Source organism: Canis lupus, chromosome 1, assembly GCF_048164855.1.
Source record: "Canis lupus baileyi chromosome 1, mCanLup2.hap1, whole genome shotgun sequence".
Classification (NCBI taxonomy): domain Eukaryota; kingdom Metazoa; phylum Chordata; class Mammalia; order Carnivora; family Canidae; genus Canis; species Canis lupus.
In genome coordinates, this window is record NC_132838.1 from 98,067,781 (window position 1) to 98,091,031 (window position 23,251).

At 53.2% G+C, this 23,251-nt stretch overlaps 1 protein-coding gene across 1 annotated transcript in view; it reads left to right on the top strand.

Annotated features, from left to right (window-relative positions):
- The window catches only part of SHC3 (SHC adaptor protein 3), a 108,908-nt gene that overhangs the window by 46,104 nt on the left and 39,553 nt on the right, over positions 1-23,251 (top strand). Inside the window, exons 3-6 of the mRNA XM_072841507.1 lie at positions 9,802-9,865; positions 12,034-12,153; positions 14,187-14,240; positions 19,573-19,624. Of these exons, the coding sequence (XP_072697608.1) occupies positions 9,802-9,865; positions 12,034-12,153; positions 14,187-14,240; positions 19,573-19,624 (290 nt within the window). The remainder of the gene's footprint in view (positions 1-9,801; positions 9,866-12,033; positions 12,154-14,186; positions 14,241-19,572; positions 19,625-23,251) is intronic.

Below are 23,251 nucleotides of genomic sequence, written 5' to 3' on the forward strand. Positions count from 1 at the left end.
GCCTGTTGATGGGAAGCCTTACCAACAACACAAACAGTCAATTAGCACATATTTTACATGTTATATATATATATCATATACCATATTCCTAGAATAAAGTAAGCTAGAGAAAAGAAAATGTCACCGGGGAGATCGTAAGGCAGAGAAGACACATAGACGGGACTGCACCGCATTTATTTAGGGGAATCCACGTGCAGGTGGACTCGCACTGCTCCCGCCTCTGTGGTCCAGGGTCAGCCGTATAATCGGTTATGGGATCAGTTCGGGTGCCTCCAGCTGGCACAAGCTTGTCTCCCGGTTCTGAAGGAAGATGCATCCTTGTCGCTTTGATGTGAATGCCAGTGGTGGCCACATTGATGGTCACTTAGCTGTGGCCCATGTCCAACGCCGTGCCTGCAAAGACGCTCAGTGGGCTCTCGGGTGATCTGTGGGCCCTCAGAACCCAGGACGTGGTGCCTCGTGTGGTGGGGGTGGTGGGGACCAAATCCATGCGTGTGCCCTCAGCTCCGCCAGGGAATCTCCAGGGTCCTGTTGGCAAAGGAACACGTGACGTGTCTGTTCCTGGCCAGGGTGGACGGGGCGGGGACGCCGAGGCATTTCTACTGAATGCCTCCACCTTGAGGGCTGGTGGAGCTACACGACCCTGTTTTGCAGAGTGAGTGTGTGTCTTTGGGAGGCGGGTCCAGCATCACCTCATGTGGGCTGGTGTCCCTGGGAAAACCTAGCCTGGGGACAGCGACAGATACTTTTTTTTCCCTTAGGACTTTGAATGGAGATATTTCAGGGAATGTTCCCCACATAGTTAATCATGGGAAAATCATACTTTTTTGTTGTTGTTGTTGTTCCCTAAAACTCGGTGAAAACCCACTAGGCCCCGTGTTCTTTGTTTTTATGTGATGGTCTGATGGTCACCAGAGCTGACCCAGGAGAAGCTCAGGAGAACACAGTCGATTATCCATCTGTGTCCCAGACACAGGAAGGGACAGGAGTCACACGGGGCCACTGGAGAGGGGCCAGGATGGACAGGATGGGAGGGTAGCCGAGGCCAGAGCCCTCATGGAGTTTCCATGGGCAGGGTGGAGAAGGGCGACCGGCAGAGGGGCGCTGAGCGAGCTGTGGAGTGTCCCTTGTCGCCTGTCCCCTGGCCCTAGGACAATTCAGACAGGAATGTCGTGTTCTGAGTGCACGGGCCACACAGAGGAGGTCTGGCTCAGGGTGGGCTGGTTTGTACATCGCAGTGTGCTCTGTGCGGGCCCTCTGCTGAGAATTGGCCAGCCCAGCAGGGACCTCTCTCCCCAGCCAGGAGGGTCAAGGTGTCAACTCTTCACCATATGTGGGAAATGGTCCCAAAGGCTGTGTCTGAGTGACGACTGCTGAAGGGCTGCATCTGAGATGCTCCCATGTCTGCACCTGGTTTTAGCTGCCCTCAGGCCTGCACCCTTCCACCTGCAAGAGCTCAAGGGGAGGATTTCATGGGGGTGGCCCTCAGTCTCTGTTGCTCTAGCAAGCAGGACAGGACAGGCACTGCTGGGTGACGATGGAGCCACCATTTTACAAAGACATGGTAACATCAGACACTGAAAGGAGGCCGGTGTTTGGTGCAGGTGGCAGCACGGGGCACTGGGATGGGGGCCCAGCCCGAGCTTCAAGGGGGGCCATATGCTCCCTGAGGGCCCTGCAGCAGCACCCCCCAGCCCCCAAGGCTATGTCACTGAGGGCACCTGCATTTCCTAGCGTTCGTGTACAAACAGGAACATGCAGCACCTGCTCACGTCTGCCCTCTCACGTGCACAATTACACTAGGATTCGTGGGTGTCGTTGGGTGTATCCATAGCCCGCTCCTTTTGCCTGGAGCACAGGTTCACGTGGTTTCTTTATCCCCCAAGGCAGATACTTAGACGCTACAGCCCTTGGTTTCGGGGCCCCACCCCTCAAGTTTCCGGTGGACTATAACGGCACCTAGGGTGTCCAAGGTCTCGTGATTCTGCAACAACCACGCGATTCTGAGTCCCGTTGTCTGTGGCCTTCTGGGAAGCACGTGGAAGGGCCACTGGAGGTCCACGGACTGGAGCTCAGAAGAAGCACCATCTCTCTGCACCTCCCACGTGGGCGGGGTTTGTAGCTGTGGATTCGTGGTCTTGGTGTCCCACTCCCTGGGCTCCGAGGGGCAGGCACTTGCTAGTTGTCCAATCAAGGGCATATGGCTTGGCTCACCTGCCTCCACTTCTACAACTGTAACACCAGGACGAATGGCCCTACCTTTCAGGTGTGTGGGGGTTGAATGGGCCCGTATGTTGAAGGCGTGTGGAACAGGGCCTGGCAGGGGCCCTGTGGTTACTGGTGTGTGTATCCAAAGGGCCACAGACATTGGGGTCAGGTTTCCTTGTACCTCCCATACTCCTGCCTTGCCAGCAGGAAGCAGATTTCTGTGGAATTGGGTTCCATACGCTTGTGAGAGAGACTCGATCTCAGAAAATACATCTCTCCAAACGGATACGTGGCTCTAAAATCTGGCGGTGGGGGCCGGGTTTGCACAGGTCTGTGGATTCCTCTCTGGTTGGGCTGCCATCACACCTGGTGGCGCCCTGAAGGCAGTGGTGCCCTGTGGCCTGCAGGGCAGCAGCCACAGACCCATCCCACCGACCTGAGGATGTGACCCCTTTACAAGGTTGCACCTGCCTAAAAGAGCACCCATGGCGCACTTCTTTCCCTTTGATTTGGCTCATCAGCACCGCAAAGCAGTTGGGTTGGAAGCAGAAGACTTTTTCTAACCCAACGGTGAGAATTTTAAGGGGGAAAAGAAGATTCAGGGAAAACGTTCGTAAGACTAACGCAAGCCCCCCATCTGTCCAAGACGCCTGCGATACTCCCTGTAGCCTCGAGTGAACTTTAACCTTAGTTCTTTTACCAAAAGGAATATTAGCTTCCACATTGCCATGGGTGGGTTTTACTCTTGGATCCATACCTTCCTATTCTTCCCAAGGGTTCCTCTTTCATTTCGTGAGATACCTGTCAGCCTGGGTAAGGATCCTCGTTCCTGGTTTCCTCTGGGATTTTTATGGGAACTTAAAGGATCTGTTGTGTTTGCCTGTGTCTGGTAATCATCAGCCGGTACTTATTTGCACCTACTGAGTGAGTGTGCCGGGGGCAGACCACAGGTGCTGAGGATGTTAGGATTACAATGACAGGGGTGATTCTGCAAAGTCGTGAGCCACCAGCGAGGTTGCTTTGGCACCCCACTGATTTCTCAAGAGCTGCACAGATCTCCAAATGCATGGCACCGCTTATGCTTGAGATATACTTATCGTTGGAAGATTTAAGTGGTTTCAACTCGTTCCAGTGAAACTACTTTTTAGAAATTAAGTCTGAAGTATTTTTGATGCCCAAGATCACTGTGTAACTCTGCGTGTGCGTGACGGTTCAGTTATATTTGGATGCTTTGGGCAACAGGCACCCAGGAATGGGAATTGCTTTGGGCGTGGATGGCACTGAGGGGAAGCCAGTTGCTCCACGTGCCCCTTGACCCAGGCTGGCAGCTTCCTGGTTCTGTCCTCGCCGAGGGGCCGGGTGTCTGGCTCTGTGACATCACCCACCTGTGTCTCTTGGCTTCAGGGTGGACATACTGACCAGCTTTCATGTGTCCTTGAGAAGGGAGAGAGGTTGTCCCATGACAAGAGCACCTTGAGTGTCACTCTCCATGGCTAGGCAGGCCTGAAGGCCTCCTCCCCAGTGGTCTGTTTGGCTACTTCTGCCACAGACGTCTGGCTGGCCTCCCTGCCCACCATGTCTCTCCACCTCCTTGTCCCACACACAGCGGCTAATGTCCATTCAGCTCCGTGACTATCTCACCAGACTGTGTGAAGGGCCTCTGGGTCTGTCACTCCTCAGCCACCCCTGGGTCTGAACCCTCCACCCATGGCTCTGCAAATCTGTCCACCTGTGGCCTCTTGGCAGGCCTCCTCCCCGTGGCCGCACCTCACTTGCCCACCATGTGCCACGCTCCCCTGTGGACCCCGGTTCTGTTTCCCCCACGGGAAGAGCTAGGTCAGAGAGCCTGCGGTGGAGACAGTCAAGACTTAGTTTGAAGCATGATGTCTGAGAAGCCTTCAAGACAATGAGATGGAGCTATCAGTTGGGTGTGGGAATTGTCTCCAAAATCCTATCCCTGGAGCAGATGTGGGGGCTTGAGATAAAGACTAGTGAAGCATTTGGAGCAGAGACGTAGGACCCTGAGGGTGGGAGTGGGTGGAGGGAACACACCACAGAGGCCTCAGGGCCTCAGCTCCTGCAGTCTCGATGGGGGATGGCCACCCAACAGGGCTTGGGAAGACAAGAGGGGGATGGGGTGTATCTTGCTGCTATTTGCCCAGCACCAAGCTTGGGGGAATCGCAGGATGAGGGCAGGATTATGGAACCTGTTTCTGTGGTGAGAGCCCTGTGATCTCTCTGCTATCCACACTGGGGAGGGGCCAGTGGTTCCTTCTTGCTTCAGAGTGAAGGGCTTCACGGAGGTGATGCAGCCTTTGGCATGTCTAGTGCACTGATGGTCTCTATACCAGGAGTGGGTGTTGCTGACAGCTTCCTGCTAATGACCAGGCTGAAGGCCTGGGGGCAGGGGGCACCCCATGTGGGCTCTGAGCCCACTGGATCCACAGCAGCAAGAGGGCTACAGCTGGCCCATGGATGTGAATGCCAGAGGGGACAGATGTGTGGGCAGATGAAGGACCAACACCTTTACAGCACACGCACCCAGATAGTCCAAAGGAGCAGAGTCAGATGCAACCCTTGGCCCTGGCAGGGGCCCCAGCTCCAGGGCTGGTAGGATTGCTGTGTGAGCCCAACTTCCTCTCTACTTGTGTCTCCACGTCCCCATGTTCCCACAGGCCAAGGTGTCAGAAGCTGCAGCCTAAGGCTCCTGCCGTCCTTGGCTTCCTGGAGTCTCCTCCCCAGGCAGCTCTAAATAGGGGAGGACGGCTCTACTTTTTCGTGGTGTTCAGGGTGTTTTACTGTTACCTGAGATGCACATCTTTATTACTGGAAATAGGAAAATGGAGTGACTTGCAAGTGCCTGGGGTCACTTTCTTGTGCGAAAGTGGGTGGATTAGATACAGAGTGTGTCTGGGGCTTCATCCAGGGCCAGGGAGTACTGGGACCCCTATGTGCACTGAGACAGGAGTTGGGGGCAGTGAGCTGGTTCTTGGATTGTCCCCTGCTCATCCACTCATCCAAGTAGCACAGAGGACAGAGAGGAGGTAGGCAGGATGGAGCCCTGTGGCCAAGTCACAGAGAAGGCAAGAAACTGGCAAAGAGTACCAGGGTGAAGAGAACATCAGAGCAGTGTGGGGTCAAGAGTTGAGGAAAGGGAGTGTGGCAAGGGAGAGAGGGGTCTGCTGAGGGCAGATGCATGTAAGCAGGTTGCCCACCACATTTGGGGCCATGGCGGGTATGGGAGAATCTGCAGGGGCAGCTCGTAGGAGTAAGAGCTTGGAGGAAATGGAGTGAGGGCACAGGGGGCACCAGCACCAGCACCATGCTGGCCGTCCACCTTGAGGAGTTGCCATCACTTATTGAGCTGGCTCTTATGATGACCACTGTTTCCCACCCTATTAAAAACCTGGTTGCAGTGAGTAATGGTGTACACATGTCCGTGGCCCATCTCCCAGCATGCTAGAGAGTGTGCACCTGGAAGAGGATCTGTTGGACCAAAGGGTCTGAGCATGTCCTATCTTGCTTGATGCCATGAGTCTGTCCCACAGAGGCTGTGCCACTCCGCTTCTTGCCACATGGAGGGGTTTTTTATGATGTCTCATCAATCTCTGTCTGACCTTTGGCTGTGAGGTGGCATTTTAGCACAGTTTTTATTTTTTTAAAAGTTATTATTTATTTATTCATGAGAGACACAGAGAGAGGGGCAGATACACAGGAAGAGGGAGAAGCAGGCTCCCTGCAGGGAGACTGATGTGGGACTTGATCCTAGGACCCCGGGATCATGACCTGAGTCAAAGGCAGACCCTCAACAGCTGAACCACCCAGGTGCCCCTTAGCACAAGCTTTAATTTGTCATCTTATTTTGAGTAAAGCTGAGAATCTTTTCATGTGTCCAAGAGTTGCTTGTATTTCTTTTTTTCTGTGAATTCTTTATCATTTGTACATTGGGCTTTTGATATTTTCCTTATTGGGTTATATTAATTATCTTTCTATGAAATGTTACCATTTTACTTCTGCATAAAGTTTTATTTTTATCCTCTTAAGTGTGTCAGTATTTTCTTTCTTTTTAAAAAGAACTTATGGTTTCATTACGATGAAATTAAGTTTGCAATCCGTTTAGGATTTATTTGTATATAAGGCACAAGACAGAAACCCAGTTTGATTTTCTTTTCCTGGATAGCTACCCAGACACTGAAACACCACTTACTGATAACTCTGTCCTCCTTTGGTGTGGATTGCTGTATTTTTCACTCTGGAGGAAGAAAACACTTTTTGCTCTGCCCTCCTGTGTTCTCTGACTAGGGCCCTGCAGACAACAGGCAGACTAACAGGAGAGAAGCAGGTGATTGATACACATAATACACATACACAGGGAAACTCGGTGATGAGTAACTCAAAGAAGTGGTTAGAACTTGGGCTTATATCACATCTTAACAAAGCACAAGCAATCCAGACAGAAGTGACAAAGCCTAGGAAAAGAATTTTGGGTTTCTAGGTGTGGCAAACTGAGGAGGCAAATACACATGGACATCCATGGATAGATAGAGCTAGTTGCAGCAAGTCGATTCCAGTGCTGGTTCTTGGTGCTGCAGGGGGCCCAGGGCTATCTGGTGATTCACCTCCATCCTTCCCTGTAGACAGGGCAGTGGGGCTGTCTCCACAAATTTATGTCCTATTTCTAGACAAATAAGGGAAGAGCAGAGCTATTTTTTTCACTTGCTGCCAGGGTGGCCTTTGTGGGGTGGTGTGTTCTACTCCCTTCCACCATATTTATCTTTCCTTTTTGTTTCTTTGTGCAACGGATGAGAGTTTGCCATCATACGTGTATATTTGTTGTTCCTTCACCCACTAGAATATAACATGATAACAAAAATCACCATTTGGAACACATATCTTTTTTTATGATTTTAGTTTGTAAAATGGTGTGTTTGGGGAGGGGGAGTGGGCAGCATGAGATGGATGAACGGGGACAACAGTGGTGCTCCATGAGTTCAAAGGACCCAGTTCTCAAATCCTGCTACACTCTGCAGCAGTTATGAAATGTGAGAGGTGGAAGTTCAAGAGAACCTTATGCTGAATGGGGGGAGGTGGTGGGACCACAACAAAGAGAGGTGATGAGTACTTTTGGGTGACTGCACAGGTGCCAGAGGTCACAGCATGGCTCACCTAGGTGGGATCATGCTGAACAGGTGGGTCGAGGTTACTCTCTGTTACTAATGACAAGGGAGCACCTGTTACTGCCACCTAAGACTCACTCCAGGATTCACTGCAATTGCACAAAGCCAAATTATTATTGCTAAATGAACAAATTGGGGTGGGAGCACTCATGCAAATGTGCTGTGCTAGAGAGTGAGGAGGGACGAGGAGAATCGTGACCTCTGTGGTTAGACCGCAGAGTGACCAGGCACGGAAGGGTGGCAGTTACTGTGTTACATCACATCCCTGTTTCAAATGGAAATGGACACCATTGGCCTGGGTGCAGAGATAATTCACACGCATGCAGGTTAGCACATGAGCATTACAAGCAAGTACGTGCGGGTGATGGAGAGAGGACATTTTTCTCAAGAGCAGCTTGATTTGCAGCTGTGTTGGGGAATTCTAGAGCTCACAAGGGGATCCTTTGGACTTTACCTGGTGCTGGAGCTCTGAGAAATTTCTGACATTTGCAAATCTTAAGGACAAAAGACTGAGTCTCCAAATGTGCCCTGGGCTGCTGCCTGACTCTCTGTGGGAGGACTTGCTTGACAGATGGGTTTATTATTTGCACTGCCTCCCACAACCCATTCTAATGTCCACGGGTGGGTCCCACCTCCCTCACAGAAGCTGCACGCAGGCAGCGGGGGGAGGCCTGTGGCCCAAGCTTCATGGCCCACCCGCTCAGACTCAAGTGTCATACAGGTTAGACACTTGACAGTTATCCTCTTGGGAAACTGTCACCCAAGGCTGATTTCTTTTTCTCATTGTCCATGGTGGTAGATCGGGAAAGAAATCTGAAGCTTATAATGGATATTTAAGGAGAGACCTACAGGATACTTCCTGCCGGATGATATGTTTCTGGCCTGCTGGGACCATCAGAGATTTGGCTGCTTTGCTCGGCCGAGTCTGTCACTTAATATAACAAGCACAGTGCAGAGATGTGCTGAACTTTTTTTTTTAATTAAAGAGATAAAATATAAATGCTGGGGTTTATTCAGCTCTATAAAGAGACAGCTTGACCTTCTTCAATAGGAATTTACTTTTAGAAGGTCCTTGGGTGATCATTTCGATAAAACCACAGTTAGAACGTTATTATAAAATGTGTGACTAAGCATAAACATCAAAAACACGCGTTCCTTTTAAATGAACTTTTTGTGAGTCACGGCGATTCAGTCCTGCAGTCTTTGTGGCATCTGAACTTCTAGAATGGTCTTTCTCTACCCTCTGCTGTGAATTTAGCAGCAAAGGTGAAGCTTACCTGAACAGTCTCTTACCTAATTTGACAAGGACAGGTTTCTCGTAAGAGCATTGTCGTGTGGTGGTAATTATTTTTCCAGATGATAGACAATAATCTCAAGAAGTATTAAAGCTTGCAGAATATTTCTGAGGACCCATTGTCTTGTTTGTCACCTGGCGTGTCCTGATCCCTGTTTCTTTCTTTTTCTTTCTTCCTGTGTTCTCTTACTGTCTCGTCCTTCCCCACGAGGGAGGGGAGATGTTCACATTCACCCAGCTCCTTTCTGGGCTCCTGACTTTGGAGCCACCTCTGGCCCGTCTCTGTCACTTCCCACTGAGGCCACTTCCCACTTTTGCTTTCAAGCACCTGCCGTCAGCCATGCCCCCTCCACCGTAGGCACCCCTGCCTCCACCATCTGGACCACAGCAGCCTCCATGAGGTCCATTCCGCTTGCTTCCCACCTCTCGAGGGCTCCCGCCCGGGAGGACCCTCTGCAGCCCGGCCTCCCGTCACATCCCCTGTACCTAGGACTCTCTTTGCCTCCTCTCCTCAGGGCACACCCTGTACATAGTAGTTGCTCAGCAAATGCGTGCTCCGGGGAGCTGCCCTGCACAGACCTCATGTCTGGCTCATTTGTGTACCGCGGGATAGCCTCTCCTCCCTCAGAACCTTTTTGGTTTTATGATACTAACTGTAGAAGCTAAGAATAACACTCAGAAGACCAAATTTCTTTTGATAACATTCTGACCTGCTTTGGAAGAAGGATGTTGACCCGTGGCCATGCTTGGCCAGGTCTGGGCCTGTGCCAGGACCATGGCCTTGAAGGGAACACCAATACATATCAAGGTCCTGCTTTATCGAATGGAATCCTCACCAAATATACAGCAGAGGAGTGTGTCATCGATACCTGTCATACCTATCACACCGTTAGGATGCATCCACCAGGAGGGCACTGCCCATCAGAGGTTCAGGATGACCTGTTCGTGTTTTGCACAGTTTTGCTCGTTTGAGGGGAACTAGGTGACCCCCGCTGCGGGGGGGCCTACTGTCTACACTCAACTGCACAGCAGATGTTTTCCCTGGGGACATGCACATGTGCTCTGTGGGTTACAGAATCCTGAATAATGTGACAAAAGGATCTCTCTTCCTGCCCCCTTCAGGGAAGCCATCAGCCGTGTCTGTGAAGCCGTCCCTGGCACCAAGGGAGCCTTCAGGAAGAGAAAGGTACTGTTCCTGTGTCTCCTCCCTGCGTGGCACCTTTTGTCACCCCCCACCCGTCAGGATCCCCTTTCACTGCCTGACTCTCTGCGCTTTTAAAACAATAAGAGCGTAGGGTCCTTCTGCCATGTGATGGGCAGGACAGTTGTCACTGGCCGACCCAAGTCAGCTCTCTGGTTGCACCCCCAGTAACTAAACCTGCAGACAGTGATGGGAATAGACACAATCGACAGGACAGGAGCCCTTCTCAGCCTTTACGGGCATTAATTCACTTCAGTAGAATAGCTGCTGTGACAGATGCCCTGTGCTGGTAGATTAAAAAAATTTTTTTTAAAGATCTTATTTATTTATTCATGAGAGACACAGAGAGAGAGGCAGAGACACAGGCAGGGGGAGAAGTAGGCTCCATGCAGGGAGCCCAATGTGGGACTTGATCCTGGGACCCTGGGATCACACAACCTGAGCCAAAGGCAGATGCTCAACCACGGAGTCACCCAGGTGCCCCTGTGCTGGCAGATTTAACCAGCGGCTCTCGGGGTCAGAGTAAGAAGCACCAGATCTGTGGCGTGTGTGCCCCTCCTGGCTGATTTCAAGCTGTGACGTGACATCCCTGAAGACATGCGGTGGCAGGTCATTGCACAGCGTCCCCACCTGGCAAGTGCAGGGGACACAAGAGGCCAGAACAATGCAGATGAGCATTAATGTAGCAGAAACAGCTAGAAAGTGACAAGCTTTGAGTATTTATTGTTTTTTAATTGTAATTTATTTAACTGTACATTTAAGTATTTTTTCATAGCAGCCACTTTTAAAGCCCAGCTCATAAAATTCCTACAAACTTAATAATTGTCTCTCATTAGCTGGTACAGCCCATTCCAGAATGCCATGGGCATCCCTGTTTTACAGATGGTGTAAGCTGAGGCACAGAGATAGAAGCCACAGTGTGCATAGGTGGTGGGCTGAGCTCAAGACCAGGTCACTCAACCTTTTCACCTGGCAGGGAGAAATATGGATTAAGAGAAAGCTCAGGAAAACTCTCCAGTTAAAAAAGTCTAGCAGGTATATAACTAATACCCACCCTCAGGACCATCTAGGCCCAGATTCCGTCCTGGGGGCATCTCTGAGGTCTCCAAGTCTGTCCTGACACTGAGGTTTGCAGGCAGGTTGCATGCTTGTCCCTGCTACTCACAGAGTTGTGGGTGGGTTTTGTCATCATAGCTTGGGGACATCGGGGAAGCCACGGGGCTACTGGGGCTACTGGGTTCCTGGCAGAGAACTTTGGATCTTGAATCTCACATATGTTAACAGGGAGGGAGTCTGAGGATAGGGCTAGGGGAGTGTCTCAGAGTCAGTGAAGGTAGGGAAAGTAAGACCAAGTAAAACAGATTTCTGGGTCCCCCCCCCTTAGAACTTAATCAGAATTTTGGAGGGTGATTAAAATGCTTTGTCAGGAGATTAAAAAACACCTAGCATTAATTAGCATATCAAACAGGGCACATTCTAATCTGAAAGGGAAGGATGGTCAGTGAGTGGGGCCTGGACCCTGGACTAGGAAGCAGGTGCCTAAGGCACCTGCGGGAAGGTGCTCAGTAGGAAAGCACAGTCCATGGGGCCGTGCAAAGGACCTTGAGTTTATCTGGGCCAGGTGGCACGTCCTGAGCTGGCTCTGGGCCTAGCAGGGGCTAATGACCATCTGTGAGCACTGGCTGGAGGATGTTCCAGCCACAGGCCTTGTGTCCCACCCCACAAGTGAGTGGGGGTGAGTGGCCTCCAGACTCCAGAGGATGCTGGACCCCTCTGCTCTGGCCCTAAAGGGTTTAACTCCCGGTGGGATGAAGCCGGTTTCTGAGCCTGGCAGCTGCGGGCTCTGGTCTGTGGCACTTTCCCAGGCTTATGGGGGACATGGGACGTGGCCCCATGGGAGCCACCTGGACACAGACATCCTGCGAGTGTCCTCATCCCGCTGTGTGCACAGCTGCCTCTGCGTGTTTCAGAGCGTGTGTGTTAGTGTCGGATCCCGCCTCCCAGCTCCTCCGTGGCATCATCTCTGCCACATGCCTAGTGAGGGCGGGGAGATGGAGGTTTGGGGGTGTGGCAGATGACCGGGGGAGCACTGGAGAGGAGAGGCCGCGATGATGTGAACCAAAAGCTAACATGGCTTCTGCTTGATTCCACAGCCTCCCAGCAAAATGCTCTCCAGCATCTTGGGCAAGAGCAACCTCCAGTTTGCGGGGATGAGCATCTCCCTGACCATATCCACCGCCAGCCTGAACCTGCGGACGCCGGACTCCAAGCAGGTGTGTAGGCGCCCCGCCCCGCCCCGCCCCGAGCTCCGCCCCCACGGGTGTGCTGGGCCGGGGGGAGCACGTTCGTCTCAAATCTCTGCTCGCCTGCAAACTTGGGCCCCTTTGAAGGGTCGCCCATGGAGTGGTAGATGGAATTGGTTTTCTTAAATTCTGCTATAAATTGCCTTTTCCTTGAGGATAACAGGTGAAGTGTCCGATCTACGTGCAGTGTCAGGGCAGGTGCCTGTGTTTGGCACGGGCTCCTCGTTCTTGTCTTTTCACGCCCCCTTTCCTAGGCCGAGCCCGAGCTGCCAAGGCCCTCATGCTGCAGGACGGCCGAGGGAGGCAGGTCCCCTTGCCCCGAATCATGTGCCTCTGTCCCTTATCACATGATGTATGGCTGCTCCCATGTTTCTAGGGACCCTCAGACCGTGGCCCTCAGTTCTGTGGGAATATCTCCTAGTCCCCCCTTCTCCCTCATTCCTCTTCTAAAAAAGACTCAGGAAGAGCAGAAGGGGCGCAGCCATCCTGGGATTGGGGGGCTGGTTGGCTGTGTCAGGTCCTCACTGTTGCGGAGGATGGGTGTGGGGCTGGGCTCAGGGGCAGGAGGGCGCCTTCCAGGACGCCAGGGGCACATGTCCCAGCCACATCCCGTGGCTCTTCTGTAGTGGAGCGCACACCCAGCTGTTGCAGATTTGGAGCAGCCCCACTGAGAGAGGAGGAGCCCCCTGAACCCTCCCTCAGATGGAAACACCTGCTTGCACCTACTTGACCCTGCTTGCTCCCCATTTAGTTCCCATCTTACCTGAGGGGCCGCAACCACCGCAGACTGACAGTCACGCATTGTGGTGACCAAATATGATTTCCAATTGTTTTCCTCTAAGTCACAACACCCGCTTCAATTTCCAAACCGTAGTATTAGAGCTACCTTACAAGCACAAATCCACACCTTTTAGAAGTTGATCCTCCTTCGGGGATTGATGGTGCTCGCCACCCTCCTGGTGGCCCCCTGCCCCGGGGACTGGAGGCGGGAGGATTCCGGAAGGCTCCACGTGGGGCAGTGGGCAGTCGGATCCAGGGCGACCTCCTTGTGTCTATCCATCTACACGCTCAGGTCTTTCTAGATCCCAAGTGCTTCTTGCAAATGCCAACAACCAAAGCAGGCATTTTAAACTGTCTTGTTTTCTCCTACGGCTCAGTCCTAGTCTTGCTTTGAGCGGGAAGGCCCTGGGATGGTGGGGTGTCGCCTCCCTAACTCCCCACTGCCTGCACCGAGGGCCTGAGGCGCCCCGCAGAGCTGAACCTGGTGGCCTTGGGGTGCGGGCAGGACCACTGTTTACAGCCCCAGAATTTACTTCACTGTCATTACATTCTCTTCAAAATGGTAAAAATAGCACGGAAACCTTACGTAGCTTTTTAAATTTAGGGCAGCTCCTAATTCACTCAGTGTCTGCTGAATCCCGCTGCAGCCTGCAGTTGATAAGGCTCATGGAAATTTCCCAGTTCGAAATTAACTCAGAAGGTCCTCGCTGGCCTTTGAATTGATAAAATTGATTACGAGAGCGCCCGGGGTGGCCCCCATCTCTGGCGGGCTTTCTGATTAGCACGCACCCTGGATTCACGTGGGGAACACACTTCCCTCTGCACTGGCTGTGGGTCTGTCTCTGCTGAAGACCGCGTGTGTCTTTGGGAGCGGACGTGCGTTGTGTGGGGAGACACACTCCTTGTCAGAGCTGCGACGGTGGCCACGGCACTGCCCGCTATAGTGCCGGGGTCTTGGGGTCCCCGTCTGACGAGCGGGTGCCCAGAGCTCCTCCCTCCCGGGTGCGATCAGACCCAGGTGCCGCGGTCCTGGCTTGCGGCTGGGGCATCGGGAAGGGCCCCCCAGAGGGGACCGCTGCCATGACCGACCTCAAGGTCGTGTCCGTAGGGCCCACCTTACCCATCCCGGGGGCCTGGCCCCTGTGCTGCGCGCCGACAGCTGGTGCTGGGAGCCGCGGGGCGGGGCGGGGCGTGACGGTGTCTCTCTCGTTCTGGGCCCGCAGATCATCGCGAACCACCACATGCAGTCCATCTCCTTCGCCTCCGGGGGAGACCCGGTAAGTGCCAAGTGCCGCGGCTTGCTCTCCTCGCGCTGCCCGGGCTTCCCGAGAAGGGCTGGGGGCGCGGGGCGCCTCTTGCCCGCGGGCGGGGAGGTACTGGGATCCCAAGCCCCAGCCCACAGGCCCCTCTGGACCGCCCTTCGGGTTCAGTTCCTTAGCCCCAAACTGGCAAAAGTCCCTGGAGTGTGGGCTTTGTGAGGTGCTCGTGGGGCGGCTCCCCAGCTTCAGCTCCCTGGCCGGCCAGGCCCTGCGCTTTTCCTTCCCGCTGCTGGGCCTCTGATTTCGTCCCTGGGGTCTACTGGAGGGCCGCGGGTTTACTGGATCTGGTTTATTCATAGATATTTGGAATTAGAATCTTTCTCCCCAAATTCAATGCTGTAGTCTTACTGGTTTGCTTTGCCAGCAGAGAAGGAGAGAGAGAGAGAGGGAGGGAGAACAGAAGAGAATGTTCTATTTTTGCGTTGCTTCTTTCAAGAAGGTGGGGTCACAAGGAAATCTGCTCCCTACGCTTGGTCAGCAGCACCACAGACAGTGTCCACGTCATCAGAAAGCTGCCCTCTCCCTCCTCCCTCACTCCCTCCTCCCCCTCCCTATCTTCCTCCTTCCTCATCTCCCTCCTCCCTCCCCCATCTCCCTCCTCTCTCACCTCCCTCCTCCCCCTCCCTGCCGCCCACCTGCCTCATCTCCATCCTCTCCTTCCTCCCCTTCCCTTCTCCCTTCCCCCTTCTTCCCTCTTTCCCTCCTCCCCTTCTCTCTCCTCCCCTTCCCCTCCTCCTCCTTTCTCCTTTCTCCCATCCCCCTCTCCCTCCTCCCCCTCCCTGCCTCTCTCCTCCCCCTCCCCATCTTCTTCTTCCCCTTCCTGTCTCTCTCCCTCCTTCTTCTCCTCCTCCCTCCTCTCCGTCCTCCTCCTCCCCCAGAGTCAGACACACACACACACACCCCTACACACTGTAACTGCTGCTCACTGTCCCCGGCCAGTCCTCTGAAGCAACCCAGGCAAGAAATTGTCTTGAGGGAAGAGGAGCCAGTCAGCCCTTCCCAAAGCAAAGGGGATGAAAGTACCACCCCTGGAGACTTATCATACCATGTTTCATTGGCCCCAGGTTTTCACCGATCTAGGGGAATTTTTAAAAATTCTGACAACAAAATGAGTATTTTCTTGGAGCTAAATTAACTCAAAAAGCAAAATTGTCCTGACAAGATGCCCCTTTGCTGCTAAATAGTCTCCTATAATGAGAGCATGGAGGTTTAGAAGTGGTGTTTTATTACGTAGGAGTTGACAGGTCCAGGGCAGCCCAGGTGATCAGTGCCTGAGACCTTGTCTGGGTCTGGCTGGGGAGGGAGTATTTCCCATGCCCTGTGTTTATCCCACTTCTGCCCACATACACCTTTCCTCCCCTGCTCCCCCACCTGGGGAACGGCTGCTGGCTCATGCAGAGCCAGATGGAGGGGGCAGTTCCCACTGCTGGCTCTCATCTCCACATTTCCAAAGGACAGTACAGTCATGGCCAGGCATCTCGGCTGCAGACACCCTGAGCCTGCCATCCCCGCCCCAGCGGCTGCAGCCCCCGGGGAGATGTCATACAGGCAAGACCCTTGGGCCCAGGAGATGTCATGCTTGGCAAGACCCTTGGGCCCAGGGCACTGGCAGGAGAAGGATTTGGCCGCCTTGCATGCAGTTCTTTGCCCTCAAACCCCCGCCTGATTGACAGAGGATGACGGAGCACCATCTGTGCACCCCTCAGGACCCACCTGACTCACGCTGTCTCTCGTAGTTAGGGGCTCATCCTCAAATCTCCACCGTGGTTTTTCCTCTTTCTCTTCCTCTCTGCTCCCTTTACTTTCTCTCCAACCCCTTCATTTTTTAGGTTTTATTGTAAAGTGAAAGAGCTCATTGAGACACACATTTAGAAAGTGGGAGTCTGCCACAATCAAAGCCATCTGTGGTGCGTTTCTGAGGATGTGGAGGGACAGGTGTGCCCGTTCTCCACCTGCACCGCACCTGCACACGTATCTGTCCTCATGCCATCCCCTGTGTTTGCATCGGCCCTAATCGACTTGCAGGGGCCCTAACGACTGGCTCAATATGATGCTTGGCACCATAGTTTCTGAAATATGGGAGGTGACCCAGCTTGAAAAATAAAAGGAAGGAATAGAACACACCTGTAACAACAGATTCTTCCAAGAACTTGTCTCAAACCTCAGCTAATGCTGATAGGATGAGTGGGTATACAGCAAAGAAAAACTCTGGAAACCAAATACGTTGACTTGTGTTAAAATTATTTTATTCTCCAGGATGCACATGGGTCTGTGAGCTGCTTTCAAATGTCCTCAACACCTTGTCATTAAAAAAAAAAAAAAAAAAGGAAGCATTCAGTGACCCTTAAAGAAATTCATGACTTTTTAATATTTTCTTCTGAGCTTTTTTTTGACACAGAAAATGTCAGGATACCAGGGTGGGGAGGGAACTCTGTTACTTTCCATTTTAACCAGTCCAAATGCATATTCGCATTTGCATAAGTTCCCATTCCATACTGATTTGTGACCAGGATAATTGGTAGATGTTTAAATAACACTAACAATTCCAGGCTGTATGCCTTATTCTGCCACTAAGTGTGTATCCACTTACTGCTTTGTGCCTTGGTTTACTCAGTAAGAAAATGGCATTTTGAAATATCAAAGAAGATAGACTGGAAAACACTGTTAATCCAGCCACTCCCCCCAAGAGATGCACTGTTATTTTAATCTACTGTCATTAACAGTGCTCCAAGTTCCCCCAGGGAAGTGCCAGAGTGCTGGCCAGGCTCAGAAGGTCTAGGGGAGTGGGAACAGCGATGGAACAGTCACAGGACAGGCACCAGCAGCCCCGTGTCTGGAGCTCGGAGTGTTCCATGTGTGGCTGTGTGATGTCTAGAACAGTGTTTTGAATAGCAATACACTCCCGCAGTGAGCCAGAAAATGATCAGTATTAACATGAGAAGAGCTCTGCCTTGGCTCAGCCATTAAGCATCCAAGGGACAGGACACGTGGGACACAAGTCACATCCCTTGCCTGGCCTTCCTTCCCCAGAGCAGCATTTCTCAGACTGCAATAAGAAAGTAAAAAGAAGAACTGCCTTGCCTATGAGCTGATGCATAATGATTTTGTTACCCAAATAGGCACAAAAATCAGTCAAGTATAGACTCCTTAGGTTTATGCTTCTTGTTGAACACTAAACCCCAGTCAAATTCAAACATTTACTACTGATAAACACAGTAAAGCCAGTAACATTCAAAGTAACGTTAATTTCCTGTGATGGATGGTTTTGCCGATGCTGGATTTCCACTCTCGGCATGACTCTAGAAGCAGCCACCACAGTACAGGATCCTTCAAGGTCAGCATCTCTCCACTACCCCGGGTGCCTGGATGACTCAGTACTTCCACTAATTTATTCTATTCAAGCCAGCACTTCAGTGATACATCATTATGTACAAATGTGACATTAATTGCTTGAGTTGGGGCAAAAGCATCTAGTCTGAGTGTTCTTTTTTTCTCTAATTCTTTAAAAACCTGGCACCCTTAAAATTGGAGACCCAATAGACAACCTTGACGCTGACATCACATGCAGAACTGACACCACAGTGGTTGTTCAGATGGTTCTGGATATTCTTGCATTAATTTTTAAGATTATCATGGCAAAGAAAACAGATTTAAAAAAAATTCTGGTGACATCTCAAACATATCTGCCCGGCCCCAGGGTTTGTGGATCACAAACTGAGAGACATGAGTGCTATCATAGGACACTTCCAACGCTGTCATCTCCTGAATCCATGGAGAGCATTTGTGACCACAAGCGGCAGTTGGCTTCAGATCCTGACCAGATCTTCCTTGATGGAAATGACCGGTGGCTGGGTTGATGGTCTGTGCTCTACACCCTTCCCAGCTCAGTCTGAAAAGACTAGTGGATAGTGGCCTGAATAGGAGGATGGAACAGCATAGGTGGGTACATGCAGGAGGGGCCCCGGGTAGCAGCCCATCATGTCAGAAGCCTCTGGAGAGCCCTGGCTGTGGGCTCTGGGAATCGGCATATGGACAAGTACCCTGCAACTGGCACCACTAGCCATAGGTGCTCATAACCAGTGCACACCCCCACGCTCGTTGTCCTCCCCACTCCTGTTGGGGGGTTTTCCTGGAGCACTGCAGAGAGAGAAAGAGAGAGAGAGAAAGAGAGAGAGAGAGAGAGAGAGAGAGAGAGAAGAGGGGGGAGGTGTCTTGGGCATGGAGAGAAGTAGAGGAACACATGACACAGCATCTTTCAGATGCTGAACACACCAGGAGCTCGTCAATAACCCTGGAGCCTTCCAAGCAGTGACATTTGGGAAGTGGCTGCAAGAATGGGGTGAGCCTTCACCAGTTGCCTCCCTGAGATTTCTTTGAATATTGAAAATGTCAACTTTACGGGGAGGTCTTCCCTGCTTTCAAGAATGAAGATAATTATTGATTCCTCTGCTGGTTTAGAAACTAAAATCCACGTGGCGGCCCCACCCACTTCTGAAGGCAGAGTTTCCTCCATGCACTGATTAGATGAGGAGGCAGCCAAGTGGACTAGTGTGTCACCTGTAACTGCCAGATTACTACATGGAGCCCACATGTTTAAAACGTCTTAAAAGGATTAAAATGACTGCTTACGTCTGAGAAGAAAAGAACTGTGATGTCTCATCCATCTTTGCAACCAACCTTTGAACATTCACTTCTGGTTTCCTCATGGCCTCTGCACCAGCAGCACTGCATCACTGGGAAGCTTGTCAGAAATGCTCATTTGGGGGCCTCACATCGGACCCACAGAATCAGAAGCCCGGAGGTGGGGCCCTGCCATCTGCTTCCACAAGCCCCGCGAGGGATGCCGGCACCAGCTCAGGTGGAGGGCCGCTGTTAGGCAGAGTGGAGGGCAGTGGCTGCAGCCTCCACTCTCAGGACCATCTTCCTCATATGCAGTCTACTTAGGTCAGATTGTCTGGGAGTTGGGCTTCCGACCTCCGTGTTGTTAGCGCCCCTCAGGGGGGTCCAACATGCAGAGAACGGGGTGCACCTCACATCCCTGCTGCCCGGGGTTCAGGCACAGACAGCAGTGTCAGCGCCAGTGCGAGCTGGCTGTGGATGCAGAACCCCAGGCCTGGCCGGTGACCTGCTGAGTCTGAATCTTCCATTTGGGTGACTACTGCCCATGGTGGTTGGAGGAAGGCCACCTCTCTGGGAGCGTTTGACTCCTGAGCTGGTGTGTGTGCTGTGCGTCTGGCTGTGCCGACTCACCTGTCATTAGTGATGTGGATGTCTCATTTCTCTTTGACAGGACACAACAGACTATGTGGCATACGTAGCGAAGGACCCTGTTAATCGCAGAGGTAAGCAATGCTTGACTTACACTCTCTTGCTCGCAGGCAGACAGGCTTAATGCTGGACACCAGATGTTGCTCATCATCTCGGCTCCCTTCGCTGACCGGAGCACGTGTCCTGTCGTGTTGTTAATGGTAATTGAGGTTTGCAGGCAGTCAAGTGTGGCAGCAGACTCCGCCGGGTTAGGAGACGCTGGACGACTGTGAGCTTCAAACACACACCTGTGCGCACCTGGCCGTAGCTTGGCACACCTGGTCCACAGTCACAGCACCCACTCGGGTCCTGAGGGTGGCCTGGGTCCCACCTGGAACCCTGCACATAGCGCACCTGTCCCGCTGTCCAGCTCCAGCTTCACTGCCAACTCCACTGCCTGGCACAGCCTTGCAGCTCAGCTCACCTGCCAACCCCCTCATGCCCTACAATGCTGCCAGGGCCTCAGACGTAGGCTGGATGGGGCCTCTGAGGCCTTCAAGGACTTTCCATCCCCGTGGATCCTTTCCTACTCGATCCTACCTCCATGCCCCCCCACCCCATTCTGTAAGTGCCAATGGCCTGGGTGGGCACACTGACCACAGGTGCGCGACCCTTGAATACCCTTGAATATGGGCGCTTCCCACAGTCCCAACTTAGAACTCGTGGATGGAGTTGCCATCGCCTTGGGGGGGGTGTATAGCAATCTAGAGCCGCACTTATGCCTCCTCCCACCCTCCATCCCAGGTACCAACTGTTAACATCTTCTAGTTTGCTTTACAGAACTTTTTATCTACATACATATACATATGTTCTCTTCTGTTAAAATTCCAATGCAAATGAGATCTTAGCATTATGTTTTGGCCCCCTCCCCCTTACCATCTCTTGGATGCGTTTCCAAGGCAGGCAGGCAGCAGGGAACAGGTAACTGTCGGTGATGTGGTGAGGTGAGCTTCATCCGCCAGGTGAACTGAGTCCCAGGGGTCAGTCTGTGCACAGATGTCCCTGCCTTGCTGTGCGGCCCCTCTCGGGGGGCATTTGCAGAGAGGTTAGATGGTTCAGAGGTCAGTGAACCTTGCAGATCACCACCCAGTCTGGCTATAAAAATTTGCATTCCCGTGTTAGTGCGTGAGGATGATTTTCCACCCAGCATCCTCCTGCCCCGGGTTGGTACTCGGGGCTGTGGCGGGGCTGCCTGCCTTCCACGCCATCAGAGAAGACAAGAGCTTTCTGTGTCAGCCTTATTTGCCCCCAGGTGCACGGGTGTCTGGGGGGCGAGGTGAGGTGAATGTCCTGGATTATCCTGGCCACATCCTTACTCCTGAACCAGAGGTGGGGCGATTGGGAAGCTTTGAGCCTAGACAGGAGGGGGGCACGGACGGTCCTGATGAGCCAAGGACCATCCGCAACAGCCCTTGCTGACATCCGGAGCCCAGCAACTCCCCACCTTGCAGCAACTTTCCTGTAGAAGCTGCAGAGAAGCAGGGCTTGGCCTGGGTGAGAGCGGCAGATGAGAGGCTCCCCACTAGCCTGTTCTCCCCGTGGGAGGCTGCCTCAGGTTTGCTAGGGCTCCTGCGTACAAGGCCACAGGCTGTGAGCCCCTCCTGTAGAGGGCACCCTTCCTGCCTCTCCAGCTCCTGGTATCCCGGCTTGTGGCCACTTGGCTCCAGGGTCTTTCTTCACAGGGCCTTCTGCCTCGAGCGGGTGCCTGTCTGCACTGGGGCACCTGTGATACTGGGTTAGGGCCCCCCACCTCCCAGCCTGACCTCATCTCCCTGGTGGTTAAGTCCCTGCCAATCTGACGGGTGTGAAGTTACTTTCTAAGCGTTTAGCCAGTCTGCCTCTGGGGCTGGGAAGCGGCACCCGCCTGGTCTGTACAGGGGAGCTGGAGCCCGGAGCTCTTGCCAGTCTCTGATGTAAAAGTCCCAGCAATGCGGGGCCTGCAGACGCCCCAGAGGACAGGCTGCCATTGGCTGGAAACTGTGTTGAGGTTGGGGGCCTGCGCCTCTCTGGTGAGAGTTCACCAGTGTCGCTGCTCCTTCCAAGGAGCCCACGAGGTGCCGGAGCGTGGGGATGTGGCTGTGGCATCTGCAGGCTCTGCTGCCCTCCCCTATCTGCCCATCAGCCCATTAGGCAGCATGCACCCGCAGCCCTGCCCCTTCCAGGTGTGCCAGGAACTGCCTTAGAGGGCCGGTTCCAGGTGTCTGGGTCCCTGCTGTTTGGACTAGCAGGGCCCCACAGATGGGTCGGGAGGCACCCTCTGTCCTTCCCTCACCATGGCTGCTTTTCAGAACGAAGGGAAGCTCCTTCCCCACTCTACTCTTCTCCAAAATGCCACCGGGCAGCATCCTTGGCTGGGGCCAACCAGGGGGTGCAGGGGGCATGTGTGACTGGAAGCGGTCAGGTGGGAACCACCGTGTCTGCCTCCCTCCTGCTTAGACTCCTGCCTCCTTACCAGCTGGAGAGACACGTCCCCTCCTACCGCTCCCTGCGCAGCCCCACACCTCCAGCAGCTGTGTAATATGGGCTTGCTCTGTGCCTCCAGGGTTGATGTTTAATAAAAACCAATCCCGGGATGCCTGGGTGGCTCAGCGGTTAAGCGCCTGCCTTCGGCCCAGGGCGTGATCCTGGAATCCCGGGATCGAGTCCCACATCGGGCTCCCTCCATGGAGCCTGCTTCTCTCTCTGCCTGTATCTCTGCCTCTCTCTCTGTCTCATGAATAAATAAATAAAAAATCTTTAAAAAAATAAAATAAAAACCAATCCCAACAATAAAATTATAGAAATAATCAATAATAAAAATGCAGCTGGGCATCGGTCTTCTTGGGACACACCTCTCGGCCATCCTTAGTGTTCCCAAGGGCGTGCACTGTGATCGGGAGCTGAAATACAGCCACGTGGCTTTTCCCAGGACATGCTTTTCCCCATGTCCTCCGTGGGCTCTCCTCCAGCCTGGGGGGGACAGGAAGCTGAGGACCCCCGGGCCTGGCAGCAGCCATCCCAGTGAGCTGCATGGCCCGGCTGGCTTTGTGCAGCCAGAGGACGGTTTGGTGGTGTCACGGGTGTGGGGACAGCTCCCCTTGTGGAAGTGCCTCCTCCCGCCGCCTGCCCACTCCCGCCACACCTCTAGGGGGCCCCCCTGAAATACAGTGACGTCCTAGCCATTGTTGGGAGCCACATGGAGGGTGACACTGGCACTGGCACCTCTCTCGGCGGACAATACCTTTACCCCGTTACGACAAGACCATGCTATGCAGGTCACACAGGGTGGGCTGGGACTCTGGCGGCCCTCCCCCCCCAACCAGGACGAGTGTCTGGGAGGAGACATCCTACTCTCTCGTGGAGTGGGGACCCGCCCTCTGCCTCTGATCCTTCTTTTTTCTGGCGGTTCATACCAATTCTGCCTCAGCCATGCTGCCGGCCAGGGTGCCCTCCAGGGCTGGCGGGGGCCTGTCACAGAGTGGCTAAGAGTTGCTCCAGGCCCCCGAGGGGCCCTCATCGGGCCACTGACCCCCCGCCCCCCAGCTTTGATCTGCTCTTTAACACAGGCTGCTTTTCTGAGAACCTGCACGAGTAGCCTATGTCACATGGGAGCAGGTGCAGGTGGCATGTGGTGGGAGCCCCCGGTGAATTAATAACCCCTTTAAATTCATCTTTGGTGTCTT